The 25,029-nt window shown below is 48.7% G+C and overlaps 1 protein-coding gene across 4 annotated transcripts; it reads right to left on the bottom strand.

Annotated features, from left to right (window-relative positions):
* Positions 1 to 132: 132 nt before the first annotated feature.
* ANKRD16 (ankyrin repeat domain 16) lies at positions 133 to 24,999 on the bottom strand. Of its 4 annotated transcripts, none has more exons than XR_008822002.1 (10): positions 24,852 to 24,999; positions 22,871 to 23,221; positions 20,385 to 20,605; positions 13,200 to 13,242; positions 12,031 to 12,139; positions 10,206 to 10,367; positions 6,984 to 7,062; positions 5,456 to 5,658; positions 4,647 to 5,163; positions 133 to 3,069 (listed from the first exon to the last, which is right to left on the bottom strand). XR_008822002.1 is itself a non-coding variant. In XM_056339730.1 (9 exons), the coding sequence occupies exons 2-8, from the start codon at positions 23,209 to 23,211 to the stop codon at positions 5,498 to 5,500; spliced, it is 1,116 nt and encodes a 371-aa protein (XP_056195705.1). In that variant the 5' UTR covers positions 23,212 to 23,221; positions 24,852 to 24,999; the 3' UTR covers positions 4,498 to 5,163; positions 5,456 to 5,497. The 4 variants fall into 4 exon arrangements, 2 of the variants coding, with proteins under 2 accessions (XP_056195705.1, XP_056195706.1); XR_008822001.1 differs by having other exon boundaries at positions 133 to 3,066; XM_056339730.1 differs by lacking the exon at positions 133 to 3,069 and having other exon boundaries at positions 4,498 to 5,163.
* Between the last annotated feature and the right edge of the window lie 30 nt (positions 25,000 to 25,029).

The following is a 25,029-nucleotide window of genomic DNA, read 5'->3' as shown; positions in this document are numbered from 1 at the left end:
CAGCACCCCCAGGGTGTCACCGGGTGCAGGGCAGAGCACCCCCAGGTGCCCTGCTTAGCACCGACACATTCCCCCAAAGGGCCAGTGCTTTTCCATCACATCCCAGGGACTGCAGGGAAGCAATTTTAACAGCAGCACTTAATTTTTGTTTATTGTTTATTATTATAAAAAGCAGTTAATTATTGCAACAAACAATGATCATTACAGAGTATTTATACTTCCCCAACGCAGGTTTCACTTGCACGTGGCACCTCTCACATTTCCCCCTTTTCACCCCAAAACGTGAAGAAAAGAGTTTTTCCTCTCATCCAGGATCACGTTTGGTGTAGCAAATCCCCCCCATCCACCACAAAACCACAGCGCAGCAGTGACGCAAAGGAGCCAGCGCGTTTTTTCAGAAGATTTGAGCTCTGATTTTTGCATTTAAGAGGTTTTTTTAATCCTTGCCGCTACCCTGTCTCTGCCACCCACCACTTCCTTGAAGCGAGGCAGGAATTTCCCGGCTGTGTGCTGGTTTTAACGCCCCCCGTGGATCAGCATCCCGAAGAAGGCGAGTGAGCCAGGGAGGGAGCACTTATACAGCAGCCGCGGCAAAGCTGCTTATGCGCCTTGGGGCCGCCAGCATGGATTAGACACCCGCAAGGCTTAAGACATCTTAATTTGATCATATGGCTACGTCTCTCATATCTACCAGGACACACAAGGCAGACGGTGGCATGCCACGGTTGGTGAAGAACCCAGTGAAGCTCTGTCAAATGCCTGAAACTTTGTCATGCCAGCTCAGATGGGAAGCAGAGCACCTGCTTTTGAATTATTTTAATACTTGGAAGAGCAAAGCCTGGAGAGACGAAGGTGCCTGCATGGCCCCAGGGGAATCGGACCTGCCAGCACCAAGGTGAACGCTGCTCATCGATGGACTGTAGGTTTCCTGCTCCACACAGGCACAGCTGGGCTCTGTGTCTTGCACAATGCTTGTTCACACCCAGGTAAGAAAAAAAAAAAAAGGTATCTGAATTTACAGGGTGTTGGTGGTGCAGAGCCATCAGCAGGAAAGCACAAAAGGAGCAAGCAGCACCAGCAGACAGGCAGTAAGATGGTGACATTTACAGACTTAAGCAAAGCTTTTGACACTCTCCTGCATGACATCCTTGTCTCTAAGCAAGAGACATATGAATTTGATGAATGGACCACGTGGTAGATAAGGAAGGGGCTGGATGGTCGCACTGAAAGAGTTGCGGTCAGCAGCTTGGTGTCCAAGTGGAGAACCAGTGATGAGTGGCGTTCCTCAGGGGTCCATACTGGGACTGGCAATGTTCAACATCTTTGTCAGCTACACAGACAGTGGGATCGAGCGCACCCTCAGCAAGTTTGCCGACGATGCCAAGTGAGTGGTGCAGTCAACACGCAGGAGGGAAGGGATGCTGTCCAGAGGGGCCTTGAGAGGTGGGCCCGTGCAAACCTCATGAAGTTCAACAAGGCCAAGTGCAAGGTCCTGCACCTGGGTTGGGGCACCCCCAGAGTCAATACAGGCTGGGTGGAGAATGGATTGAGAGCAACTCTGAGGAGAAGGACTTGGGGATGCTGGTGGATGAGAGGCTTGACATGGCCTGGCAATGTGCGCTTGCAGCCCAGGAAGCCAATCATATCCTGGGCTGCACCAAACGCAGCGTGGCCAGCAGATTGAGGGAAGTGATCCTCCCCCTCTGCTCTCCTTGAGTCCCCACCTGCAGTGCTGTGTCTGCTCTGGGGCCCCCAGCATAAGAACATGGACCTGTTGGAGCAAGGCCAAAGGAGGCCATGAAGATGACAGAGGGCTGGAGCACCTCTCCTAGGCAGACAGGCTGGTAGAGCTGGGGCTGTTCAGCCTGGAGGAGAGAAGGCTCCGAGGAGACCTTAGAGCGGCCTTCCAGTACCTAAGGGGGCTTGTAAGAAAGATGGGGACAGACTTTTTAGTAGGGCCCGTAGCAATAGCACAAGGGGAAATGGTTTTAATGTAAAATAGGGTAGATTTAGATTAGTTATTAGGAAGAAACACTTTACTGTGAGGGTGGTGAGGCACTGGCACAGGCTGCCCAGAGGAGCTGTCACTGCCTCATCCCTGGAAGTGTTCAAGGCCAGGTTGGACGGGGCTTGGAGCAACCTGGTCTAGTGGAAGGTGTCCCTGTCCCTGGAAGGGGGCTGGAACTAGATGATCTTTACAGTCCCATCCAACCCAAACCATTTTATGATTCTATATGGAAGTACCTGCAGTAGAATATTGAGAGTGTCCTGGATGGAGGATGAGCAGGAAGGTCTGGCTGTGGAAGCAGTGGAAGGCAGGAAAAGAGATGGCAAAACAGTTGATGGTGATGCATCATGGTCAGCAGGTCCTCAGGCTCTTGGCTTACGTCTACCAGCAGCTAGTTGGGACACCAGCATTGAGAGACAACAGCCAGAGAGTGAATCCTTGTAACTCACGGAGAAGGGGAACGGCATGGAGTGAAAATCACCACCAGCTCCTAAGAGGTACAAAAAGGAACATCCAAAACCAATACAGGATCGCCAACCTAAGAAGAGCCTAGGAGATGTGACGAGGATGCAATAGCTGCAGTCCCTCATCCTCTGGATCATCGGAAGGAAAATTGCTTGACCACCCAGGCATGAATTTCTTTGGTGCTTGTGAATTTGCGGAGGGAGGTGTGTGTGCAACCTCCAGAGCAAAATCTATTTAAAAGCAAAATGCCCTCCCTTCCTATAAGGTCTCCCAGCAAGCCCTGACAGCATTGCAACATGATTTCCTACCTATCCAGATGCTTCTGCTTACCCTGACTGTAGCTTGGCCACATCCAACAAGACGAAGGCACTAGGTCTTCTCTTCTGTGGCTGCAGGACCAGAGTATTTGCAGGGCCCCTGGCAACCGACGGCGCTGAAGATGGAAGAGGTGGCATAACAGGACAGCACCAAAGCTGTGCACCAGCTGCCAGGCTCTGCTCCAAGCTGCCTTCAGTGCCACGTGGCACGGAGCCCAGCTCCTGGGCTGCTTCCCCAGGGACCAGGCGCCCAAGCTGTCTCTCCGTGTGAGACGTCTGCTGGGAATGAGACGGGGGTTCACACACACACAGAGTCTAGCACTGCTGAGCTCTTCCCAGCATTTTGCAGCACACTTTTGCAGGGCACAAAAGCGTCCTGACCCCTCACTCCAACCTTGCAGTGAGTAAGCAACAGCAGAAACAGCAAGACAGACAGCAAAGGCTCTTCCCCAGGAAAATCTTGCAGGCATAAAGGTGAATACATGTTCCTTTTCTAACATCCTTTTGATCCTGATCATCTGTGATAACAACAGCCAGTTTGTTACTGTGCATCTTTTTGTTGTCCGAGGGGCAGAATTAAAAGAAGGGTAAATAAAAGACAGTGCTGGAGACGTGCCAATACATTTTGCTTTTAGATGACAGCACAGTGTCTGAGCTTCCTGTCCCAGGTGGACAGGCCCTCTGCTACTGTCCAGAAGCCTTCAGAAATCATAAAGCACTTCCAAATTAATGTAAATTCCCTTTTGTGTTTTCAAGGTGTTTGCCATGACCAGGAGAACTAGACAGACATTTGAAAACATTTTCACTTGCTTTCTCATAAAAGCTTAGACTCACAAACTGAGTTCGTTAGCAGGGATATTGAGGGGAACCAGCTACTTCATGGTTTGCTAAAATCATAAAGAGTGGGAATAAAGCAGGCGCTTGCATTTACTGGGTTGCAGTATTGCTGCTTGCTGTATGGAGGCCAGGGCTAGATTTATGTAAGGATTCGGGATCTTTAGAGGAATAAAGCCACTTCCTTGCCTGCCCAGGGGCTGATATGGCTCCCACCACTCTGCACTGTTAGTGCCTTCTAGCATTAATTTGTTTTTCTTACCTGGTGGAAAAGAACCTTCTTCATAAATGGAGAAACAAGACAGGGGAAGACTGGCAAAAAGCAGGTCTTTACAGGCATGTTTGGAAGAGTATTAAGGTTCTACTGAACCCTGCTTCTCCGCTTCTTGCAAGCTATCAGCTCCCTCTGGCAGCCCCCCAAATTATTTTTGTGAGCACACCCCCTCTCTTCTCATGCAACGCAAGCTGGCAGAGGGGAGGAGGCCCTAACCCTGCTCTAAAGGCTGTTTAACTGGAGAGAAGTGCAGCACTGCTGTCACTCTGGCTTAGGACTGTCGCAGCAAATTCGGCTCCAGGAACTGCAGGGTGGGAATTTCTCAATCAAACAGAGCTCAGTATCGTCTTAAACCCAGCCGGGAGCACATCGGTCATGCATCAGACCATGACGTGAGCACAACAGCTTGGGCAGAGCAAAACCTAGCTTGTTCTGTCATAGGCCTGTCTGATTTTTAGCATCTGTTATCACCAAAACTGCAGAATCCCATTGTTTTTTACATCTTGACATTACACGTAGACTGAGGTGTGCCATGTTTCTATGCAAATCTGAATTTATAATTGCAGATACATACAAATAAACCAAACAACTACAGCAGCTCTTACCTTTATGTGTATTCCAGGCTGTTAGAGACTTACTGGCTACATTAAATATTAAGGCATTTCTCCAAACACTTCAAAGAGCAGATTTTTTTTTGTAAAATTCATTAGTGAGAAGTGCCAACAAGACTGTCTGGAATAACAAATACCTCTTTTTTAGTCTGATCCAAAGACCCTTGATGTCATCACAAGGTTGAGGTCTTAGTATTCATTTCAGCAGCCTTTGGGATCAGGCTTGGGCTACAAAAAGGATTTAAGAAGTTGATGCAGCTTGTACACTCCCCGCACTTGTCCTCTGCAGCTCAAACCTGATGAGGGAAGAGTCCCCAAGGGCTTGCTCACACTGCACCGCAGCCAGCCCCTCTCAGGGGCTATTGAAAGAGGTGGCTGCTTAAAGTGACTTCAGGTATTAGTGGAGAGCAAGTCCATTAAGGGCTATAAAAATCAACGATCCAGGTGGATCTTCTCCTTCAGGATGTCCAACCGTACAGAAACACCGCAGCAAGAGCTAGGCAGGCTCCAGGGGGCTGAAGCCATGCAGGTCCCCAGAAGGTCATCTAGCAGTGGCTCATGGGGCATGCTCCTTCGGTAATTATGTATTGGGCAGCTGCAGTCTCAGCTGTTTGGATGTGCTGGGTGCTGCACAAGAAGAGGTGAAGTTCCGCCCTGAAATTTGGAAGTGAAAGAACAGCCATAAATTTACAACAATGGGGTCAGTACAGGAGTGTGATAGCCCAGACCCATCACAGCCACTATTTTTTTGAGATAATCCTATTTAAAAAATGCTTTTCATGTCCATTATCTTTCTGAGATAATCCTATTTAAAGTACGTCTTCTCCTAAACATACTTCCCAAGTGTCAAGCTCGGTTTCCCTGCTCAATCCTTGGGTGAAAATCCCATCATTTTAAACAGGTGTTTGCCTAAATCTGAATAGTTGTTAAGTGATAACTCACGTACCACGCTGAAATAAAACGGGCTTCTCTTTTTCCCCATTACATCTCATGTGCTGATGTTTGTTTCCTGGAAAACCTGGATGACATCTGGCTTCCTCGCAAGCTGCCATGCCAGTGTGCCCGTGCTATCCGGGGCGTCCTGCAGCCCAGCGTGGAGCAGGATCCGTGCAGCATCTGCCTGCTGCCCAGCACACGCTGCATGCAGAGCTGTGGGGGAGACAAGATGTCAAGACAAGAGCTGAGATTGCCTGGCAAGTTTTGCCTCAGCCCGCTTCCGACACAAACACTGGATTCCCCACGAAGGAAACCAAGTCAGTGGTGGGAACACACTCCCTGCCAGCTCACTCCAAGGTCGGGGAATAAATGAGAAAGGTTACCATGCACTGTGTGCAGCAAAAAGCATCCCACAGTAAGAGGCTGAAATACTCCAGCCCAAGCCCCAGCTCATTCCATAGACCCCTCTGACAGCCAGCACACTGACCCAGCATGGCTCCAGCACAGTTAGGCAGTCCTGTTACACTTAGCTTGTGTAGCAGGATAAGCCAGTCATCTTCTCCTGGTCTAACTCTGCACAGGGGTATCTTTCAATGCTGAGGGTCATTAGCTCCTGCTACAGGCTGGTGTTGACCATGAGGCATCCTGATTCCCATGGATAACCCATGCAGAAATCTTTGCAGAAGCAAAGTCTGGATGAGAAGCTCCCCAGGACGCAGGGATACAAAAGAACGCAGCAAAGATGCCAGGGAATGGGGCAGCCGAGGGGCGTGAGGAGCCACCACAAACATCCCAGGGTTGGACGAGTTCAGTGAAGCTCAAATTTACTCACTGAGGGGGTGGAGAGAGAGATGCTCACCGCTGAAGCGTGTTATTAAGCAAACCTGAAGACTGGGTAAGTTGCCAATTTTGGCAATGGCTGAAACCATTTTTATATACTTTTTGTGAGACAGAGATGCTGATGCAAGAGATGCCTCAGACTCTCATGCTGGGAATGCCAACTCACTGGCATTACTATAGCAACTATATTTATGTTCAGGTTCGCTGTTATTATTTGCTCATAAGCCATTCCTAGGCAGTTTGCTAAGGAATTGAGGCTTAAGAGCTTGTGCAATCGTATTTGTCTGCTGACCCTAACTGTTTCAAACCAGTTAATTTCAACCAAATTTGATGGCAAGGTGGCAGTATCAAAGATCCTAAGCCCCTGGAAGTTTCATGCAAAATAAGCAGGTGGGTAAACAGGAAACATCATTTAGCATCTCTGTTCTTCCCCCAAGGGAAAGGCCCCAGTGCAGGCTCAACCACACCATAAAACATCAGGAAGTCCAGCAGCAAGAGCCAATGAATGAAAGCTGCAAAAAACCCCAAGCTTCACACGTCACACTGCTCCAAGAGCCTTTCGCATATGTGCATCTGTCATATCCTTGCATGCTCCACTGAGCAGACGCAGCACAGCCTGCTTTGGAGGCTGGGCTCATGTTACTGAAGCGCACTCTCACTGTCATATAAAGGGTGAACAAATAGCTCGGCAGCCTTACCAGAACGGCTCTTCCCATCCTTTGCATGGACATCAGCACCAAGGGACAGCAGTGTCTTGATCGTGTGTGTGTGTCCTTCCTGCAGTGGTGAGCACAGGCACGTAGAATTCAGAATCAGCTCTGCACAATTTCTCACCTTTGCATTTAGCAAAAATAACACAGGCCTGAAAAGAAAGGAGGCCACAAGCGATCTGTCCCTAACTGCGTATGGCACCTAGAAGGGCACAGATGCAGATCTGCTCTGTCACAGTCAAATCTGGGGTTACAAGGAGCTGCTCCAGGCTCTAGAGGACCTTACGGCAGCTGGAAATCAGGGTCAGCTGCCTGTAGCAGTGCAGATTGGGTCCATTAGCCAGGGATTGCCCAGGCACAGCAAACACAGCTGTCACCCCATGGGAACTGGCCAGAGAGGTGCCACCAGGCACCTTCTCCAGCACTTCCACTGGCAGCCCATGAGAAGATTCAGAACTTGGTCCTTGGTCAGTGTGCCTTGCATGTCCCTGACAGTAATTTTGACCCAGAGTCCAAAAAGGCAGCAAGTCTTCCCAGGAGCCTAATTCTCTCTGTGAACATTTAACACAATGCTTTAAAATCAAAAGTGTTCAATTAAGATCAACAGTGCTTAAAATCATGCAACAGTGCAGAGCTGTCTCTGGTGGTGGTGGTACAGCCAAAGGCTGAGAGCAGTGCCTCGGCACGGCAGGTATGATAGACACACAATCCAGTTCAGCTCCAGGTAGGTGGATCTGCTCCCTTACGATTTTCCTGATCATGGTCAACATAAACCCCTTTCCTTTGCAGAGCCAGGACCTTGAGGTGTGAGGAATTTGGAGGATTGTCTCCCAGTATGGCTTTGCCAGTGGCTGTGGAGTTAATGTAGAAATGACCTCTGACAACTGGGTGACACAATCTAGAAATGTTTCTTAATAATAAATTAGTGCACTAATTTGCCAGCCAGTCTTGCCTTTGCCTCTCTAGCCTGTGTCTCAAATCAAGTAACTCAATTAAATTGCTTGTAACTTCAGCTGGCCACAGAGGTGTAGGATCCCTGTCTTACCTTTCATAACAGACATCTGGCTCTTAAAAGGACTACACATCAGGAAAAAGCTGTGTGTCCTCCAACACTGTAAATCCACTTCCAAGGACCACAGGGATCTAGAGTTGCTCTTACTGAGGTGTATTTCAGCTCAGAGAGCAGAACCTGTTACTGATGTGGACTGTTGAGCATCTGCCTGCAGTACCTTCAGGCACTGGCATTTCCTAAAGCATTACTCCAGTATTTGTAATGCTCTGTGAGAAGACGCAGAATGCCACGCTTACACACCATCATGACCCACAGTGTCCTCTCTATATCTTTCCTCTGCCAGTAGTCAATTTTAAATGCTTCAGGGGAAAATGCAATACAGCCCACACACCCCTCCTCTTTGCACAAGCTTCTCTGTAAATAACCCCTCTCTCCCTAAATGACATGCATGATTTTGTAATTACTTCTTCAGTGCAATGAATTAGTCTTTGTCATGTGGCATGAGAATGGAAGGCTCTTATTTTTATCCCCAACACCCACTCTTTTCCCCCATTATCGTACAACTCAGTAGCATCTTCCCCCCCTGCTCAAGACTCCCATTTCCCTGCTGCATGCACACCCCCTCTCAGTGGCAAAGACAGCAAGCCAGGAACTGCTCTAGCTGCCACAGCCTTGGCAGCAAATTGAGTTGAAAGCGTAATTTGATTTTCATGTATTTATAAATGCAAAGTAATAAGAAAAGAAAAAAAAAAAAAACCACCAGCCAAACAAACGATGCTGTAAATATAAAGTGACACTGAGCCTCGGGAAGGAAGAGAAACCCATCAAATCACTCCCCAATCAGCTGCTCGCCAAGACAGAGCTGGGATCTTCTCCAAGGCACATTATATTCCCCAATAGCCTTGCTGTTAAATGTACCCTTGGCAACCAAAAGGGCTTTCAACATGGTTTCTCAGAGCATGAGGAAGGGAAGCTGGGAGAAAGGCCTCTTTTGTGGGAGCCAGCAAATGCCATGGCTGGGTCCTGCTGGAGGAGAATACTGTTGCCAGCACTCCCAGTAAGTGCCATTGATGCTTTTGTAGGAGTGGGGCGCTGGGATGCTGCTTCGTTCCCACTACAAGTCTAGACCAGGCTTTGAGTGCTGCATGTTTAAGCTCATGAGGTTTAACATGCAGGGATCTGCCCTGGCCACTGCTGCCAGCACACTGCACACTGTGGTGCAACAGCACCAAGCAGAAGGGAGGCAGCAGGTTCCCAGGAGGGATCCTGGTCAGCAGGGAGTCTTTTGGGATCTGCTTTTCACTCCCAGGGAGTGCTGCAGGACCCACAGCCCACCAGGCCCCGCTTCCCACAGGAGTGAGATAGGAGGAAGAGAAAGCTCAAACAACTTGTTGCCTGGAATTCAAAACAAAACCTGTGCAAAGGACGCAGATAAGCACCCGGGAGCTCCCCCCGTCTTTTCACCTCTCCTTTCTCACACCTGCCCACAGGCAGGCCAGAATCCAGCCTACTGGGACAAACAGTTGCTGCTTCACAGTGCATCAGCCGTCTTAAATCCAGCAAGCTGCTGCCACGAAGACTAGCTACTGACCCAATGGAACCCAATACCAGGGCTGAAGAAAAAGAAATCTGAGCAGCATTTCATCCACATCTGCCAAGCAAGTAAGAAGATGGTAGTGAAGAACTGTCACAGCTCATGAACTCAAGAACTACTACAGCTCCCTATAACTGGCAGGGTGTATACCCTTCAGGTATTGCACTTTGGTCCAAAGGCAGCTGACTGGAAGAGTGACACTCATCAGAGGTGTGGGTCAAGGCCCATCCAGAGCACAGCCGACTGGATGAGTGGCAAACAAGTTGAGTCCCATCACCACCTGCCTCTGATCCTGAACAGCCATGTGCCAGGCAGAAGGGTTTATTAACCCACAGCACAGTCACAGGCATGGGCAGGAGGGTGGTGAACACAGCAACTCAGACATCCACCATCACTCTGCAGACAGCTGGACTTAACAAGGGTCCAAAACCCTTTAAACAGAATATGGAACTGGTTAGGAGCAGATAGACCATAACAGAAGATAAGCTAGGAATGTAAATCCTCCGTCAGCGGCAAATATGTAAACCAGCCTGTTTTAGATGACTGCCTGCAGCACACTAACTGGCAGAGACTTTGTAGAGGGAGCCTGGGAACAGGGACAAACCTTGGCTGCATAGTGCAGTGCTGTGAGCTGGAAGGCCATTGCTTTCCCATTGACATCAACACCCAGCTCAGAGACAAGGAACTGGATGGCTTCATCCTGGGCCGTGACAGCTGCCCGGTGCAGAGGTTGAGCGCCCAGCGCATCCACAGCTGTAGGACAGGCCTGGAATGAGGGAGGAGGGAAAGTGAAAGCCATCAACAGCCTGGCCAAACCTTCAAGGACCATCACTAGCCTGAGCAGAATCACATCTGCTTGCCATGGCCATGGTGATGGCAGTGAACACATGGGATGTCACCAGCAGATTCACTGCAGTTGACAGCACCATGATTTGCAGAACAGAGCCAGCTCTCTGCTGAGCTTGTTAAGGGATAAGCAAATCCAGTACCAAAAAAAACCAGAGCCCCCTCTCTCTTCTGCTGGAGCACCTATGACCAGTTTAAACTCTTTAAACCCACAAGAAACAACTCATCTCCAACCTTTGTGCCGGTGGAGAAAGATTTGGACACAGGTCAAGGGATGGAGATGGGTGGATGACCTCATGAAATCTCTTCTGTGAGTTTCTGAATGTGAGCCACAAAGACATAAAATCAAGAAAAGTAACAGAAGTAATACACAGTGCAGTCATCTTAAAAGGATATAATCCAGCCTCTGAAGTCTAGTGGGCCTGACTCATGGTTTTATAAAACCTAGAATGTAGCAACACTGCCATTAGCACTTCTAGTGGTGCTTCATGGCAGTAAGCCAGAGCTCCACAACGAGGAAATTAAATCAACTATTCCATCTTCTTTGCCTGAAATGAGACTAAAAACTTAAGCAAACTTCACAAATGTTTTCTCGTGTAAGGTCCAGATGAGTCAAGACAAACACATGAAAGTTTCCAGAAGTCAATAAGCATCTATGCACTCAAATGTAACCTGGGCATCAAACCATCTCTGGTGGGTGAAGCGGTGTGTTACAGCTGAGTAAATCTAAAGCCTGTGATCTTGAGAAGTGTGGTGTCACATTCCCTGGCCCACTCCATGCTATGCTGGGGGCTCAGCCAGCCCATTCAATCTGCCAGCATGGCACAAACAGATTCACTGGTTCTGCCATGCTAGCTTTCTGCCAGGCGAGCAAGGTGCACTGATTCAGCAGTGTCCAATGAACACCAGAGCTGGTGCAGGGGAGAGGCAAAGTACATAAGAAGGGAGGCACAAACCCACCTCCGTGAGAATCAGCCAGCAGGTGGGCCCCAACCATTTCACATTGATTCAGCAGTCAATAAATAAGGCAGTGGTCTGGTTCCTGCTGCACACAATTGGCTCCTATGACATCCCCGTTACACCTTGTATGGTGGAGGAAATCAGAGATTACTGGGAGACAACATGGGAGCAGCAGCTGCCACGAGAGGAGGGGGCCAGAGATGAGCTACTGCCAGCACAGCCAGATGCCTCCATGATAGCAACCCTCTACACTGCCATGAGAACCTCCACACTGAGCCATGGCACTCCCAAGTGCTGGTCTTGGCTTGGACACAGCTGCCCCTGCAGCGCTGGGCAAGTCCTGTCCCCTCCTGCCACTGCCTTGTGTCTTCATCCCCCTTCACCAGCTATGGGGACATGTCCCTGCCTCAAGACAAGATCTTCACCATGAGCTGAGTCCTGGTGGCCTTACTCAGCAAAACCTTGCTCATCTCCAGGGGAAATTTGCCTTCCTTTGCAATTAATTTATTTACAATTTGGGAACTTGCTTCTTTACAAAATGGTTGTAGTGAACATGTGGATTGCCTGTTCTGGCAGTTCCAGGTCAGGTCCTGGAGGAGGGAGATGAAGTTTTTGGCACCTACCTGGTGTTTTTCCAGGAGCAGGCGGGCAATGTTGACATGTCCGTTCTGGATAGCATCCATAAAGGGAGTGACTCCACATTTGTCTCTACTGTCAGGTTTGTACTGGCACCTGGGAGAGAAGACAAATGCCATTACAGAGTTGTTGGTGGCTCTAAATTCCTTACTGCACTGGTTGCTTTGCATTGGTGGGGCAGGAGACTATCAGCAGATAGGATCTAAAATGGCATACATACAGTCTGTCTGTAGACCATGCATAAACCTGTCTCTGTGCTTGTCCTGGGGTACAGTCTGCTGGGGTTTTTTGGGTCAGAAATCTGGTACTCAGCTGGCACAGCTTGCTTGGGCCACAGGAAAGCCAGGACTCTACACATCATTTATATTTTCACTGCCCCCTGAACAGAGGAACTCTAGAAGGGGTCAGGTGTGCATGGGCAGAGGGGAAAACCATATCCTTATGTAGCAATGCCACATACAAAATCAAAGCCCACAGGTCTCAGTCAGTTCCATTGAAATGAGAGAAGACTGAATTAAAATTGAAAGCCTGGCTCAAATCACAGGGCTATGTTTATGCTGGGCCAAGCATGGACAGGAATTAACAAGGCTGGGATGAGTTGGCTCATGGGAGCTGCAGCTAGCAGCAGCTGTGATGCCCAAGGAAAGCTGCTCCGGCTCTGGCAGTGGGCAGTGCTGGTCAGGAAGGTAACAGGGTCAGGATGACTGGGCATGGGCTGAATTAAAGCCACTTCACAGCCGTCTCTCAGGAGCCACAGCCTGAAAATAAAGCCTGGAGGCTAAGTCCAGTCAAGAGGAGCTGCACCTAGAACTGAGCTGTCAGAAAACTGTTTTGTTGTTATCATATGGCGTCAGACACATTGGAGGCAACGGGAATGAATCAGCACAGAAAAAGTGCCGAGTTATATAACTGGGGTTTATGTCATAGGGAAGTCAGAGCCCATACAGAATGCATCCTTGCGTCAAAGGCCCCTAACCAGCTGTGAAAAACCTGGAGGAAACAGAGATGGCCTCGGGATCACATGCAGGGCAGCTGTGCAGCCAGGCTTCACGAATGTCATATACTCTCTTTGTGTCCAGGCGGCTGGAACGGGCCTGGCAGAGCGAGGCAGGGGAGAGTAAGGAGGCAGAGGCAGTGCTGGAGGAAGCCTGCTTACCGCTCCAGGAGCAGCTCCACAACATCAAAACAGCCATGCATTGCTACGAGAGAAAGGAAATGCACGGTTAATTTATGTTTTCGTACCACTGTCTGCCTACAGTGAAATATAATCAGGTTTCTGACCCTTTTGTCTTACTCAGGATGAGGGAAGAGGTTCCAAGAGGCTTTACATTCAAAGCTTTTGATTATTATTTTTTTAAATTAAAACACTGTCTCCAGACCTCAAGCCTTCTGTTCCCCTGATCCTATAGGAAAACACCAGATAAAACAGGGAAAAGGCATGTACGTAGGCACCATTTGCCTCTACCTGCAGAGTACATACATGACAGTGTACACGCAATTAAGCTGACACAAAGATCTTTTCTTGCAAGTATTTGTTAATCCCTGAAGTGAAATCTGTGAGAAGCAAAATTAACACAAAGCTCTCTGCTGGTGAACAGCTAGATGGCATTTTCACCCATTCTCAGCCACTCAAGACTACCCATCACTCCCATCTCATCATCCTAATGAAGTATCCTCACCCAGACATCATCTCAGAGGAAAAACAACAGTGGGGGAGGATCTGAACATCATGCACTGAAATACTCTCTCCCTTTTTTAAAAAACACATCATATTACAGCAATGTAAGGACAGCCTTGGTCTGGCTTTTTTTTCTGCAGGTCATTTTGCAAAACAAATTAAATATACTAAAGAAAAAAAAATATTAAACCAAGCCCAGAGCTGCTACATCAGGCTATTTACTCTCTATGATGGAAGAAGGGCCCCTGGCAAGTATGTGTTACCAGCAATAACCTTCAGACACAGCTACACAATAGATGCTCTTTGAAAGCTCCATGAGGGGTTCCCATCCTCCCAGATCTTGGCTGTTTGCTCCTGCTGCCTGCCTGTTTATCACCCCTTCACCTGACCTGATGTAAATACAGGCAGAGTCACAATGTGAAAAGGATTTTCGAAATGGAGGCTTTAAAAAACCCAAGCTATGTGAAGAAAAACCACCCTGAGCAACATGATTACATCCTTTAACAGCCAACAGAGACACAAGAAAGCTGCAATGCTCAGTTGCACTCCACTTCCTCTAATTACATCTCCCCCACTCTCTTGCCTCGGGCTACGGATATATGAAGCAGCAAAGCTTAAGGAATCAACTTGAAAAAAAAATTGCAGGGGGGAGAAAAGTAGCCATCATCTATACAGAGATAACTGTGCCAGGAAGCCAGCTGGACTGGTCACGGGTTAATGTGTTCATATCCACACCCTTGGGATGTAAACTCATTGAGACAGTGGTGGTTCATCTTGACATGATTTCCCTCGGCAGCTCCAACATAGTATCCAGCATTATCTCTGGCCTCTTGCCTGTGCCTCAAAAGCTGTGTCTGTGTAACTGGGCTTCATGGTGGTGTGCTGGTACTAGCACCCACTGAGCAGCAGCCTCCAGCATTGTCCTGTGTTAAAATTATGCTGGGGGTAAAGCTCCAGCCCTTCCCACTGCCCAGTCAGCTCTGCACTGGCTGCTGCTCCACCAACGTGTTGTCCAGGGTCTAATCTGGGTAAGTAAAATGACCAGAAATAAACACAAATCATGGGTTGACAGTTTTGCTACATGAAAACTCAAACACAGGAGACAACACCTCTATGAAGCAGTGAGAACGGGGCACTGGAACCTACCATCACTGGCTGTACCCCCATATCCCGAGTGCTACAAGGCAGGAAGGAGATTTTCAGATCAAGGTCAAAGGGTCCTTTTCCTGAGGACAGTCCTCACCCTGCTCCTGACCCTGTCCCTAGACCCTTATCCCCCAGATCCCAGCCCAACATCCACCTCTCTGCATGAAAGGGCTGTGAGCCCAGCCTGCCAGCCCAGACACAGAAACACAATACCTGACGTTGAGCAGGGACAAAAGAATGCACAAATAAATGAGGATTAGCCATTTCTCATTCAGGCAATCTGCTCCTTGCCGCCCAACCCAAAACACAAAATCATAAAATGGTTTGGGTTGGAAGGAACCTTAAAAAATAGCAAGTTCCAGCCCCCTGTCATGGGCAGGGACACCTTCCACTAGACCAGGTTGCTCCAAGCCCTGTCCAACCTGGCCTTGAGCACTCATAGGGATGGGGCAGCCACAGCTTCTCTGGGCAACCTGTGCCAGTGTCTCACCACCCTCACAGTAAAGTGTTTCTTCCTAATAACTAATCTAAATCTACCCTCTTTTACATTAAAACCATTCCTCCTTGTCCTGTCGCTACAGGCCCTACTAAAAAATCTGTCCCCATCTTTCTTACAAGCCTCCTTTAAGTATTGAAAGGCCACTCTAAGGTCTCCCTGCAGCCTTCTTCAGGCTGAACAACCTCAGTTCTCTCAGCCTGTTGTCCTAGGAGAGGTGCTCCAGCCCTCTGGTCATCTTCATGGCCTCCTCTGGACTTACTCCCAACAGGTCCATGTCCTTCTTATGCTCAGGCTCCCAGAGCAGACACAGTGCTGCAGGTGGGGACTCAAGAGAGTGGGGCAGAGGGGTGGAACCACCTCCCTTCCCCTGCTGGCCACGCTGCTTTTGATGCATCCCAGGATACGATTGGCTTCCTGGGCTACAAGTGCACATTGCTGGGTTATGTCAAGCTTTTAATCCACCAGCATGCCCAAGTCCTTCTCCTCAGGGCTGCTCTCAATCCATTCTCCGCCCAGCCTGTATTGATTCTGGGGGTTGCCCCAATCCAGGTGCAGGACTTTGCATTTAGCCTTGTTGAATTTCATGAGGTTTGCACGGGCCCATCTCTCAAGCCTCTCAAGGCCCCTCTGGACAGCATCCCTTCCCTCCTGCGTGTTGACTGCACCACTCAGCTTGGCATCGTCGGCAAACTTGCTGAGGGTGCGCTCAATCCCACTGTCTGTGTAGCTGACAAAGATGTTGAACATTGCCAGTCCCAGTATGGACCCCTGAGGAACGCCACTCATCACTGGTCTCCACTTGGACATAGAGCTGTTGACTGCAACTCTTTGAGTGCAACCATCCAGTCAATTTCTTATCTACCAAGTGGTCCACTTGTCAAAAGAGACCTATGCCTCTCTTGTTTAGAGACAAGGATGTCATGTGGGACAGTGTCAAAAGCTTTGCACAAATCCAGACAGATGATGCCAGTTGCTGTTCCCTCATCCACCAATGCTGTAACCCCCATTGCAGATGGCCACCAAACTTGTCAGGCACAATTTGCCCTTGGTGAAGCCATGCTGGTTATACCAATCACCTCCTTATTTTCCATGTGCCTTAGCACAGTCTCCAGGAGGATCTGCTCCATGATCTTCTCAGGCACAGAAGTGAGACTGACTGGTCTGTAGTTCCCAGGACTTCCTCATTTGTCTTTATAAAAATGGGGGTTATGTTTCCCCGTTTTCAGTCACCAGACTGCCATGACTTCTTAAATACGATGGACAGTAACTTAGTAACTTCATCTGCCAAATCCCTCAGGACACATGGATGCATATCATCAGGTCCCATGGACTTGCGCACCTTCAGGTTCCTTAGATGGTCTCAAACATGATCTTCTACAGTGGGTGAGTCTTCATTTTCCCAGTCCCTGCCTTTGCCTTCTGCAACATGGGTGGTGCAGCTGGAGCACTTGCTAGTGAAGACTGAGGCAAAAAAGTCATTGAGTACCTCAGCCTTCTCCATGTCCTGGGTAACCACATCTCCCCTTTCCTTATGGAGAAGGCCCACATTTTCCCTACTCTTCCTTTTATCACCAACATGCCTATAGAAGCTTTTCTTGTTGCCTTTGACATCCCTGGCCAAATTTAATTCTATCAGGGCTTTAGCTTTCCTAACCTGATCCCTGGCTGCTCAGTTACTCTGTATTCCTCCCAGGCTACCTATCCTTGCTTCCATCCTCTGTAGGCTTCCTTCTTGTGCTCAAGTTTGTCCAGGAGCTATTTGTTCATCCATGAAGGCCTCCTGGCATTTTTGACTGACCTCCTCTTTGCTGAGATGCATCGCTCCTGAGCTTGGAGGAGATGATCACTGAATATTAACCAGCTTTCCTGGGTCCCTCTTCCCTCCAGGGCTAAGGCTGCCCTTGAGCTTCACATTAGCAGCCGCTCCTTGTTGGTGAGAGCAAGGTCCAGCATAATACCTCCCCTCATTGGCTCCTCTATCACTTGCAAAAGGAAGTTACCATCAACACATTCCAGGGACATCCTGGATTGCTTATGCCCTGCGGTGTGGTCCCTCCAACAGATACTGAGGTGGTTCAAGTCCCCCACAAGGACCAGAACTTGTGAATGTGAGCCGGTTCCTATCTGTCCATAGTGGGCCTCATCTGCTCCGTCTTCCTTGTTGGGCACTTGTAGCAGACCTCCACTACCACGTCACCTGTCCCTGCCTTCCCCTTGATTCTGACCCACAAGCTCTTGGTCAGCAACTCATCCAGACCCAGGCAGAGCTCCATGCACTCCACCTGGTCACTGACATAGAGGGCAACACTCTCTTCTTGTCTCCCTGGCCTGTCCTTCCACCCTAATGCTCCAGTCAAAGGAGTCATCGCACCCCATCGTCTCTATGATGCCAGTAAGATCGCAGCACTGCAAGCATGAGCACATCCCTAACTCCTCTTGTTTATTCCTCATGCTATGTGCATTTGCATAGAGGCATTTAAGTTGGGCCCCCGATGAAGCTGACTTAATGGCTGGAATTTCTTTGTGCTGCTCTTCAGGTTCTCTCCTGCTGACCTGTCAGGGCTATGGGCATCTATTACTGGCACTGGCATCAAACTGGTAGGAGTGGGATGCATCAAGGTTCCCCTCTCTTAAGATTAAAGCCTTCTTCACCAGCTTGGATAGCCTAGGGCCGAAGATGCTCTTCCCCTTCTCTGACAGATGGACCCCATCAGCCCCCAGGAGACCAGGTTTCTCAAAGCAAGTCCCACATCAAACAACTGATCAGCTATTTTGCATTCACAGGTCAAGTACAAGGACTAAGGCACAGCCAGTGTCCCTGGGCAGGGGCTGTCACTGCTGATGAGCACAGTGTGATGGACAGGCAGCTACTGGGGGCTGGAGAAGTAATGAGAATGACAGTCAAGGAGCAACATACCCAACAGATTAATTACAGCACAGCAGGGGTCTCCTCACAATACCTCAGGTCTTTCCAGACAATCAATCCTTATTATATTCTTTGGGAAATGGGTTTAGGTAGCTGCAGGTTTGAGCGGTGAGTCCCCATGCTCATTGCTCCCGCAGAGACACTGCCAAGCCCTGGGACACACAGCTTAATCCTCACCCAGGGATGGGGCATGTTTCTGATTAAGGTCAGCAACCCCCTCCAGCCCTGCCCCTGCCCCACAATGTCACCCTCACTTGGCCTCACACACCTCTCCCTTCACTCACTCGCTTCCTTCATCATGCACTCTCACTGCATCTCTGGGGAGCAGAGTTAAGGGGATTTAAGCTGTGGGAAGACCCATGCTTTACCTGCACTGCCTAACTTGCACAGGTCTGTGGGTAACCAGACCTGATACTCTGTAAGGGGCAATGAGACACAGTAGGACAAACTTAAATCTGCATTAACAGATTTTTGGTCTGTTCAACCTATTAAGACTCAGAGAATGTAACTGAGGCACACCATGTGCATCATTCCTAAATTAAGATGAATTACTCCATCTCAAGGACGAAAGAGTCAGAAAGCCAAAAACCAAATCCAAACCGCCTCTGGGTCATCGTTCAGCTAACCATGCCATTCTGCTCCCCACCAGGCCTGACATCTGTGGTTCTTCACACCAGTTCACTCCCTTTATATCTCTTGTTAAACCAATGAAAGGGGCAGAGAAGGGGAATTGGACATGGTGGGCTCCAACCCTAACAACAGCCCCTGTGTATCCCCAGTAGACTACCCCTTCCCTTTGCAGAAAGGCACTCTGGATTTCATGGAATCACAGAATGGTTTGGGTTGGAAAGGACCTTCAAGTTTATCTAGTTCCAGCCCCCTGCCAGGGGCCAGGACACCTTCCACTAGACCAGGCTGCTCCAAGCCCCGTCCAACCTGGCCTTGAACACTTCCAGGGATGGGGCAGCCACAGCTTCTCCGGGCAACCTGTGCCAGTGCCTCACCACCCTCACAGTAAAGCGTTTCTTCATAATAACTAATCTAAATCTACCCTCTTTTACTTTAAAACCATTCTCCCTTGTGCTGTTGCTACAGGCCCTACTAAAAAGTCTGTCCCCATCTTTCTTACAAGCCCCCTTTAAGTACTGAAAGTATTGAAGTATTTCTCACCACTAGATACTAACTTCTTAAAAGCAATGTGAGAATACCAAAACCTGTGATGCTTCTTCTGGAGGGTATGCCTAGAGACCCCACAGCTCTTCATATTTGCCATTATGACCCAACCCACCAAGCATTCAGACAAAAATTTAGTATTTCAAGACGTATGTCTCTTACAAAAACTGACAACAAGACTATAAACCTAACTGGTAAAAATGTCCATCAACAGGCAGATCCCAAAAGGTGCCTTGCAGCAGCTCTAACGCTTTTAGGACCTTTACAATGCCAGGATACGCTTGGAGTCTCACACATTTTCCAAGTGCAATTTGCAGGTTTATATACCAGCAAGAAAAAGTGTATTGCAATGTGTTCTGAGCTGCAGGAGCTTGGATGTGTCTGTCACAGGGAGGCAGAGACAGAGATGAACTCTGGTCCAAGGAGGCCAAAGTCAGTGGGTGATCCCGAGTGCCCCTGGGATGGATCTACCACTCCCAAGAGAACATCACTGTTACGCACCACAAAAACATGCTTTGAGTACAGGCAAAATCCAGTGAAATGGGAACTGAGGACACTTCAACCTCACAAGCTTAGTCTTTGGCACATCATTAAGAAAACTTAAGCCTAATTCTTGCTCTTTATTTATCTGAAAGCAATTAAAACAAGTGGCTGTCCAGAGGTGAAACCCTGCAAAGATGCAACAGAGCACCATTAACAGGCTGACGTTCACAGAGGTGAGCTCCCACTAATGACCACCACCAGCCTCTTTTCATTTCATTTCAGTAATTTAATATTTAACTGTTCCCTCTGGTTTTGTATCAAGACAGATCACGCTTTGCTTCTCTAAACTAAACATGAACTGAAACAGCCCCTTTTATTCCCTGCTGCCACAGCCCACTCTTACAACTTGTCTGGTGGCAAAGGGACCCTCTTTTACCTGCTGTGTGCAGAGGTGTTCTCTTTATTGTGCTCTCCGTGTCCCAGCTGCCTGGGGATACGTCCAGCAGGTACCGGAGGACCTGGGGATGGCCTTCCCGGCTCGCAATGTGGAAGCAATTCCAGCCATCCTTATTCTTCAGCAGTGGGTTGGCTCCATGCTCCACGAGAACTTTGATCACCTCCAGGTTTTGCCTAGTGCAAGCCATCATTAGGGGAGTCCTGAAAGAATGATGAGGCAAACATAACAACCAGAGAGACAGTGCTGTAGGAACCTGATGGCTTTTGTTCCAATGTTTGAGCATGAAGCATGATTTAAAGCTGTCTGTAGCACCAACTGGCCTGTCTAATAAAACACAGTAGCTCAGTGCCAGGTGTGATGAGCAAGCCAGAGGGAAAATTAACGTGCTAAAACCACTCTGAGGTAGTAGGCAACTTTGCTGGCTAAAGGCAAAAACCTTCTCCAAGCCTGAGGCTAAATTTATTGTTTCACCTGGATTCAGATGCTTTGAGGCTCACCACATGCTGCATGTGAACCCATGAGATCTTACAGCACTGCTTTGTCATGCCGGTAATATGAGGTCTGGACTTCTGGGGACTGTTGAGACAAAGCTGTTAACATCAGTGTTTCCTACCCCAGCCAGCACCCAGACAGGCAGCTGTGGCTACAGGCAGCAAACCACAGACAATGCTGCATCTCCTGGCAGTAAAGCATGACTGTACCAGCAAACACCACTCTAGAACACTTCTGATGCAGACCAGCTGGCCTGAGAGTGAAGCTTTTCACAGTTTTGTCCTGTTTGGCATGTCTGGGAACAACCTTTGATATTTAAAAACATAAAATGCTCTAGTTGTAAAGATAGGAAGAGAGTGCTGAGAAGGAAGATAAAATCTCCAGCAAGATTTTCAAAAAGAGATTAGACATGCATCTGCTGGGGATGACAAGGTAGAGCTGAGCCTGGAGCTCTGTGTTTCCTGCAGCTGTTTCTGTACGGTGCCTCAGATCAGTGTATATTTTCAATGCAAATGAGACTTTGTCCAAGGGCTGGGACGTGCACTAGCAAGCACGTAACTCCCTGTTTTTAATCCATGGATGGAAGGGTACTGCAGGCCTATCACACAAAACCAGGCTCGCGTAAATGCCTGCTTGCTTGCAGCTCAAGATCTCTGCCTCCCTCTGCTCGCCCTGATGTCAGCACGATGCTGGCACAGCCTTGAATTGCGAGGACTGGGATGCTGCCTTTGTATTTATGTTAGTTCAGCTTCAAAACGATCTCCCCCAACTTTAATTTGTGGGCTGGGAAGAATCTTTGCTTTCTTTTGCAAGGTGGTACACAGAAATCTCCACCCCCCCAAGAAGAGAATCTAATATTAATCAGGCCTGCTGCCTGATGGTGGATTAGGCTTTATTTTTTATTCCCAATTCTCATTCCCTCATCATTTGCTTACGTGTTACCCACGTGGCAGGCAAACAAAAGCCCTAAAGAAACCAGTTGTTTCTTGGGTTGTTGAGGCTGTTGCTATTATATCAGTAGCAAATCTGACCTGTGAGGCTGTTTGTTGGGGGGAGACAGGAGTAAAACTTACTTTTTATTTAACTTCAGTTTCTGAAGACCAGGACACAAAAATATGAATCACTACCACTGATTCCCATCAAACAAGGGAACGGGGAAGAATAGCTGCAGATGAAAGCTTTTAAATTGGATCTTCTAATGAAGCAGTAATTTACAACTTAACCAACAGTGGGAAATTAGTGATAGGGCTGTAATTTAGCCCAGCAAGCCAACTGTATCCTGGGCTGCACCAAAAGCAGCATGGCCAGCAGGTCGAGGAAGGAGATTCTCCCCCTCGGCTCCACTCTGGTGAGACTCCACCTGCAGCACTGCATCTGCTCTGGGTCCCCCGACATAAGAAGGACATGGACCTGTTGGAGTGAGTCCAGAGGAGGCCACAAAGATGATCAGAGGGCTGGAGCACCTCTTCTAGGCAGACAGGCTGAGAGAGGTGGGGTTGTTCAGCATGGAGAAGAGAAGGCTCCAGGGAGACCTTAGAGTGTCCTTCCAGTACCTAAAGGGGGCTTTCAAGAAAGATGGGGACAGGCTATTTAGTAGGGCCTGTAGCAACAGCACAAGGAGGAATGGTTTTAATGTAAAAGAAGGTAGATTTTAGATTAGTTATTAGGAAGAAACACTTTACTGTGAGGGTGGTGAGACACTGGCACAGGTTGCCCAGAGAAGCTGTGGCTGCCCCATCCCTGGAAGTGTTCAAGGCCAGGCTGGACGGCGCTTGGAACAACCTGGTCTAGTGGAAGGTGACTTGCAGGGCAGGCTGGAACTAGACGATTTTTAAGGTCCCTTCCAACAGAAACCGTTCTGTGATTCATGACTCTAAATGACAGTTCCTGCAGTCACACTCCCACCTTCTCTTCTGCATCCAGACCCCTTTCAGATATCACTCTGATCATGGCTAAGCAAGCCAGCGACCTACCAGTCTGCCTTTTTCAAGCAGTCTATGTTCGCGCCTTTCTCCAGGAGGTAGGAGACACACTCCCCGTGGCCCATGGAGGCTGCTTCGTGGAGGGGTCTTTTGTAGTCACTATTGAACACCTCAATATCCATCCCCAGCACCTCTACCAGGTAGGCAAGGACATCCTGGTGCCCATATCGGGCAGCATGGTGCAGCAGTGTGTCCCCTGAGCGCCCATAGCGCCGGCTCTGCACCTCTGTGCTCAGCATGTTGTCTGGCCCCAGCTCATCCCGGAGGAGGTCCAGCCGTCCCTCCTGCACCAGCCGGAGGAGCAGCCTTGGCCGAGTCTCCCCCTCCGCCATGGCTAGAGATCTGAAAGAAAGAGGCAAAAAACAGGATTATGGTTTCAAACTGCATGAATACAATGCCTGCTCCCTAGGTCTGTTTACCTCCAGGAAAACAGAATCCAGCCTCTACCTCCAGACCTCCAGAAAAACAGAAATTTCCTTTTCCCTTAGCACATCCACAAACAGGCCTCTCAGGATAACCAAAAATTTCCTTTTTCCCCTCCACAAAAGCTCCTGGAAACTGGCCTCCCCTTCAGAAAAAACAGACATTTCCTCTCCCCTTAGGAAATCCAGGAACTGGCCTCCCTCTCAGAAAAAGCAAATTCCGTTTTCTCTCAGGAAAACCGGGAACCAGCCCCTCCCTCAGTAAAACTAAAAATTTCCTTTTCCCTTGGGAAAACCAGGAACTGCTCTCTCCTTCCAAAAACCAAGAAATTCCTTTTCCCTTAGGAAAACCAAGATCCAACCTCTCTCTCAGGAAAAACAGAAATTCCCTTTCCCGCACAGGAAAAAAAAAAATTTCCTTTTCCCTTCAGAAATCCAGGAACCAGGTGCTCCCCCCAGAAAACCAGACACTTCCTTCTCCCTCCAGAAAACCAGAAACTGGCCTATCCTTTAGGAAAAACAGAAACTCCCTTATCCCTTAGGAAATCCATGAATTTCCTTTTCCCTCTGGAAAACCAGGAACTGGCTTCTGCCTCTGGAAGAACATAAATTTTCTTTCCCTTATGAAAAAACAGAAGTTTCTTTTTCACTCAGGAAAACTAGAAACCAGCCTATTACTCAGGAACACCAGGAATTTTCTTTTCCCTTAGGAAATCTGTAAAATTACTTCTCCTTCAGTAGAACCAGAAATTTCCTTTTCCTTCAGGAATGCCAGAAACTGACCTCTTCCTCAAGAAAAAGCAAAAATCACTTTCTCCTCAGGAAAAGCAGAAATTTCCTTTTCCATCACAAAAAAACAGAAACCCAACTCCCTGTCCAGAAAAATGAGGCATTTTCTTTTCCCTTAGGAAAAACCAGACAATTCCTTTCCACTCAGGAACGAGTCTTTTCCTCCAGAAAACCAGTAATTCCCTTTTCCTCTCCGGGACTGTCAGAAACTGGCCACTCCTTCAAGAAAATCAGAAATTTCCTTTCCCTTTAGGAAAACCATAAATTCCCTTTTCCCTTGGGAAAACAAGGAACTAGCAGCTCACTCAGGAAAAGCAGAACTTTCCTTTTCCATCTGGAAAACCAGGAACCTGTCTCTCCCTCAGGAAAGCCACAAACCAGCTTCTCCCTCTGGAAGAAACACAAATGCCCTTTCCCCTTAGGAAAACTAGAAAATTCCCTTTCCTCTGAGGAAAAGCAGAAACCAGCTGCTCCCTCAGGAAATCCAGAGATTTCCCTTTCCGACAGGAAAACCTGAAATTTTCTATTTTCTACTGGAAAATTACTGATTTTCTTTTCCCTCGGGAAAACCTGAAACCAGCCTATACCTCAAGAAAGCCGGTAATTTCCTTTTTCCCTCCGGAGAACAGGGATTTCCCTGTTCCCTCAGGCAAGCCAGGAACCGACCCTCCCCCCGGCTGGGGCCCCGCCACGTTCCCCCCCCCTCAGCTCACGCCGCGGCGGGCCCCGGCGCAGGCCACCCCCCGGCGGTTAGAACCCACCGGCGCTCTGCTGGGCTAGCGTGACGTCACGCGTGGCAATACGTGGCAGCGTGATGTCACCCCCGACACAGAGAGGGTGACGGCAAACAAACTCCGGGAAGGTTTCTCTCGGCCCCAGCAGCGTTTCCCCCCTCCTCGTCCGAACCCGGAAGAGCCGCGCCATTGGGCACATTGGTCT

The sequence above is a fragment of the Falco biarmicus genome, chromosome 5, assembly GCF_023638135.1.
Source record: "Falco biarmicus isolate bFalBia1 chromosome 5, bFalBia1.pri, whole genome shotgun sequence".
Taxonomy (NCBI): Eukaryota; Metazoa; Chordata; class Aves; order Falconiformes; family Falconidae; genus Falco; species Falco biarmicus.
Note: the sequence above shows the minus strand (reverse complement) of the source record. Positions and strands in the feature narration are given on the sequence as shown.

Bases quoted from the DNA above. Each gene is read 5' to 3' on its own strand.
- ANKRD16 (XM_056339730.1), bottom strand. From the start codon at position 23,211: ATGGCGGAGGGGGAGACTCGGCCAAGGCTGCTCCTCCGGCTGGTGCAG. The intron at 10,368-12,030 runs GTAGGTGCCAAA...CCCTCATTCCAG, and splicing joins TGCTCCTGGAAAAACACCAG to GCCTGTCCTACAGCTGTGGA. The intron at 5,659-6,983 runs GTAAGGCTGCCG...TCTCCCCCACAG, and splicing joins GGATGGGAAGAGCCGTTCTG to CTCTGCATGCAGCGTGTGCT.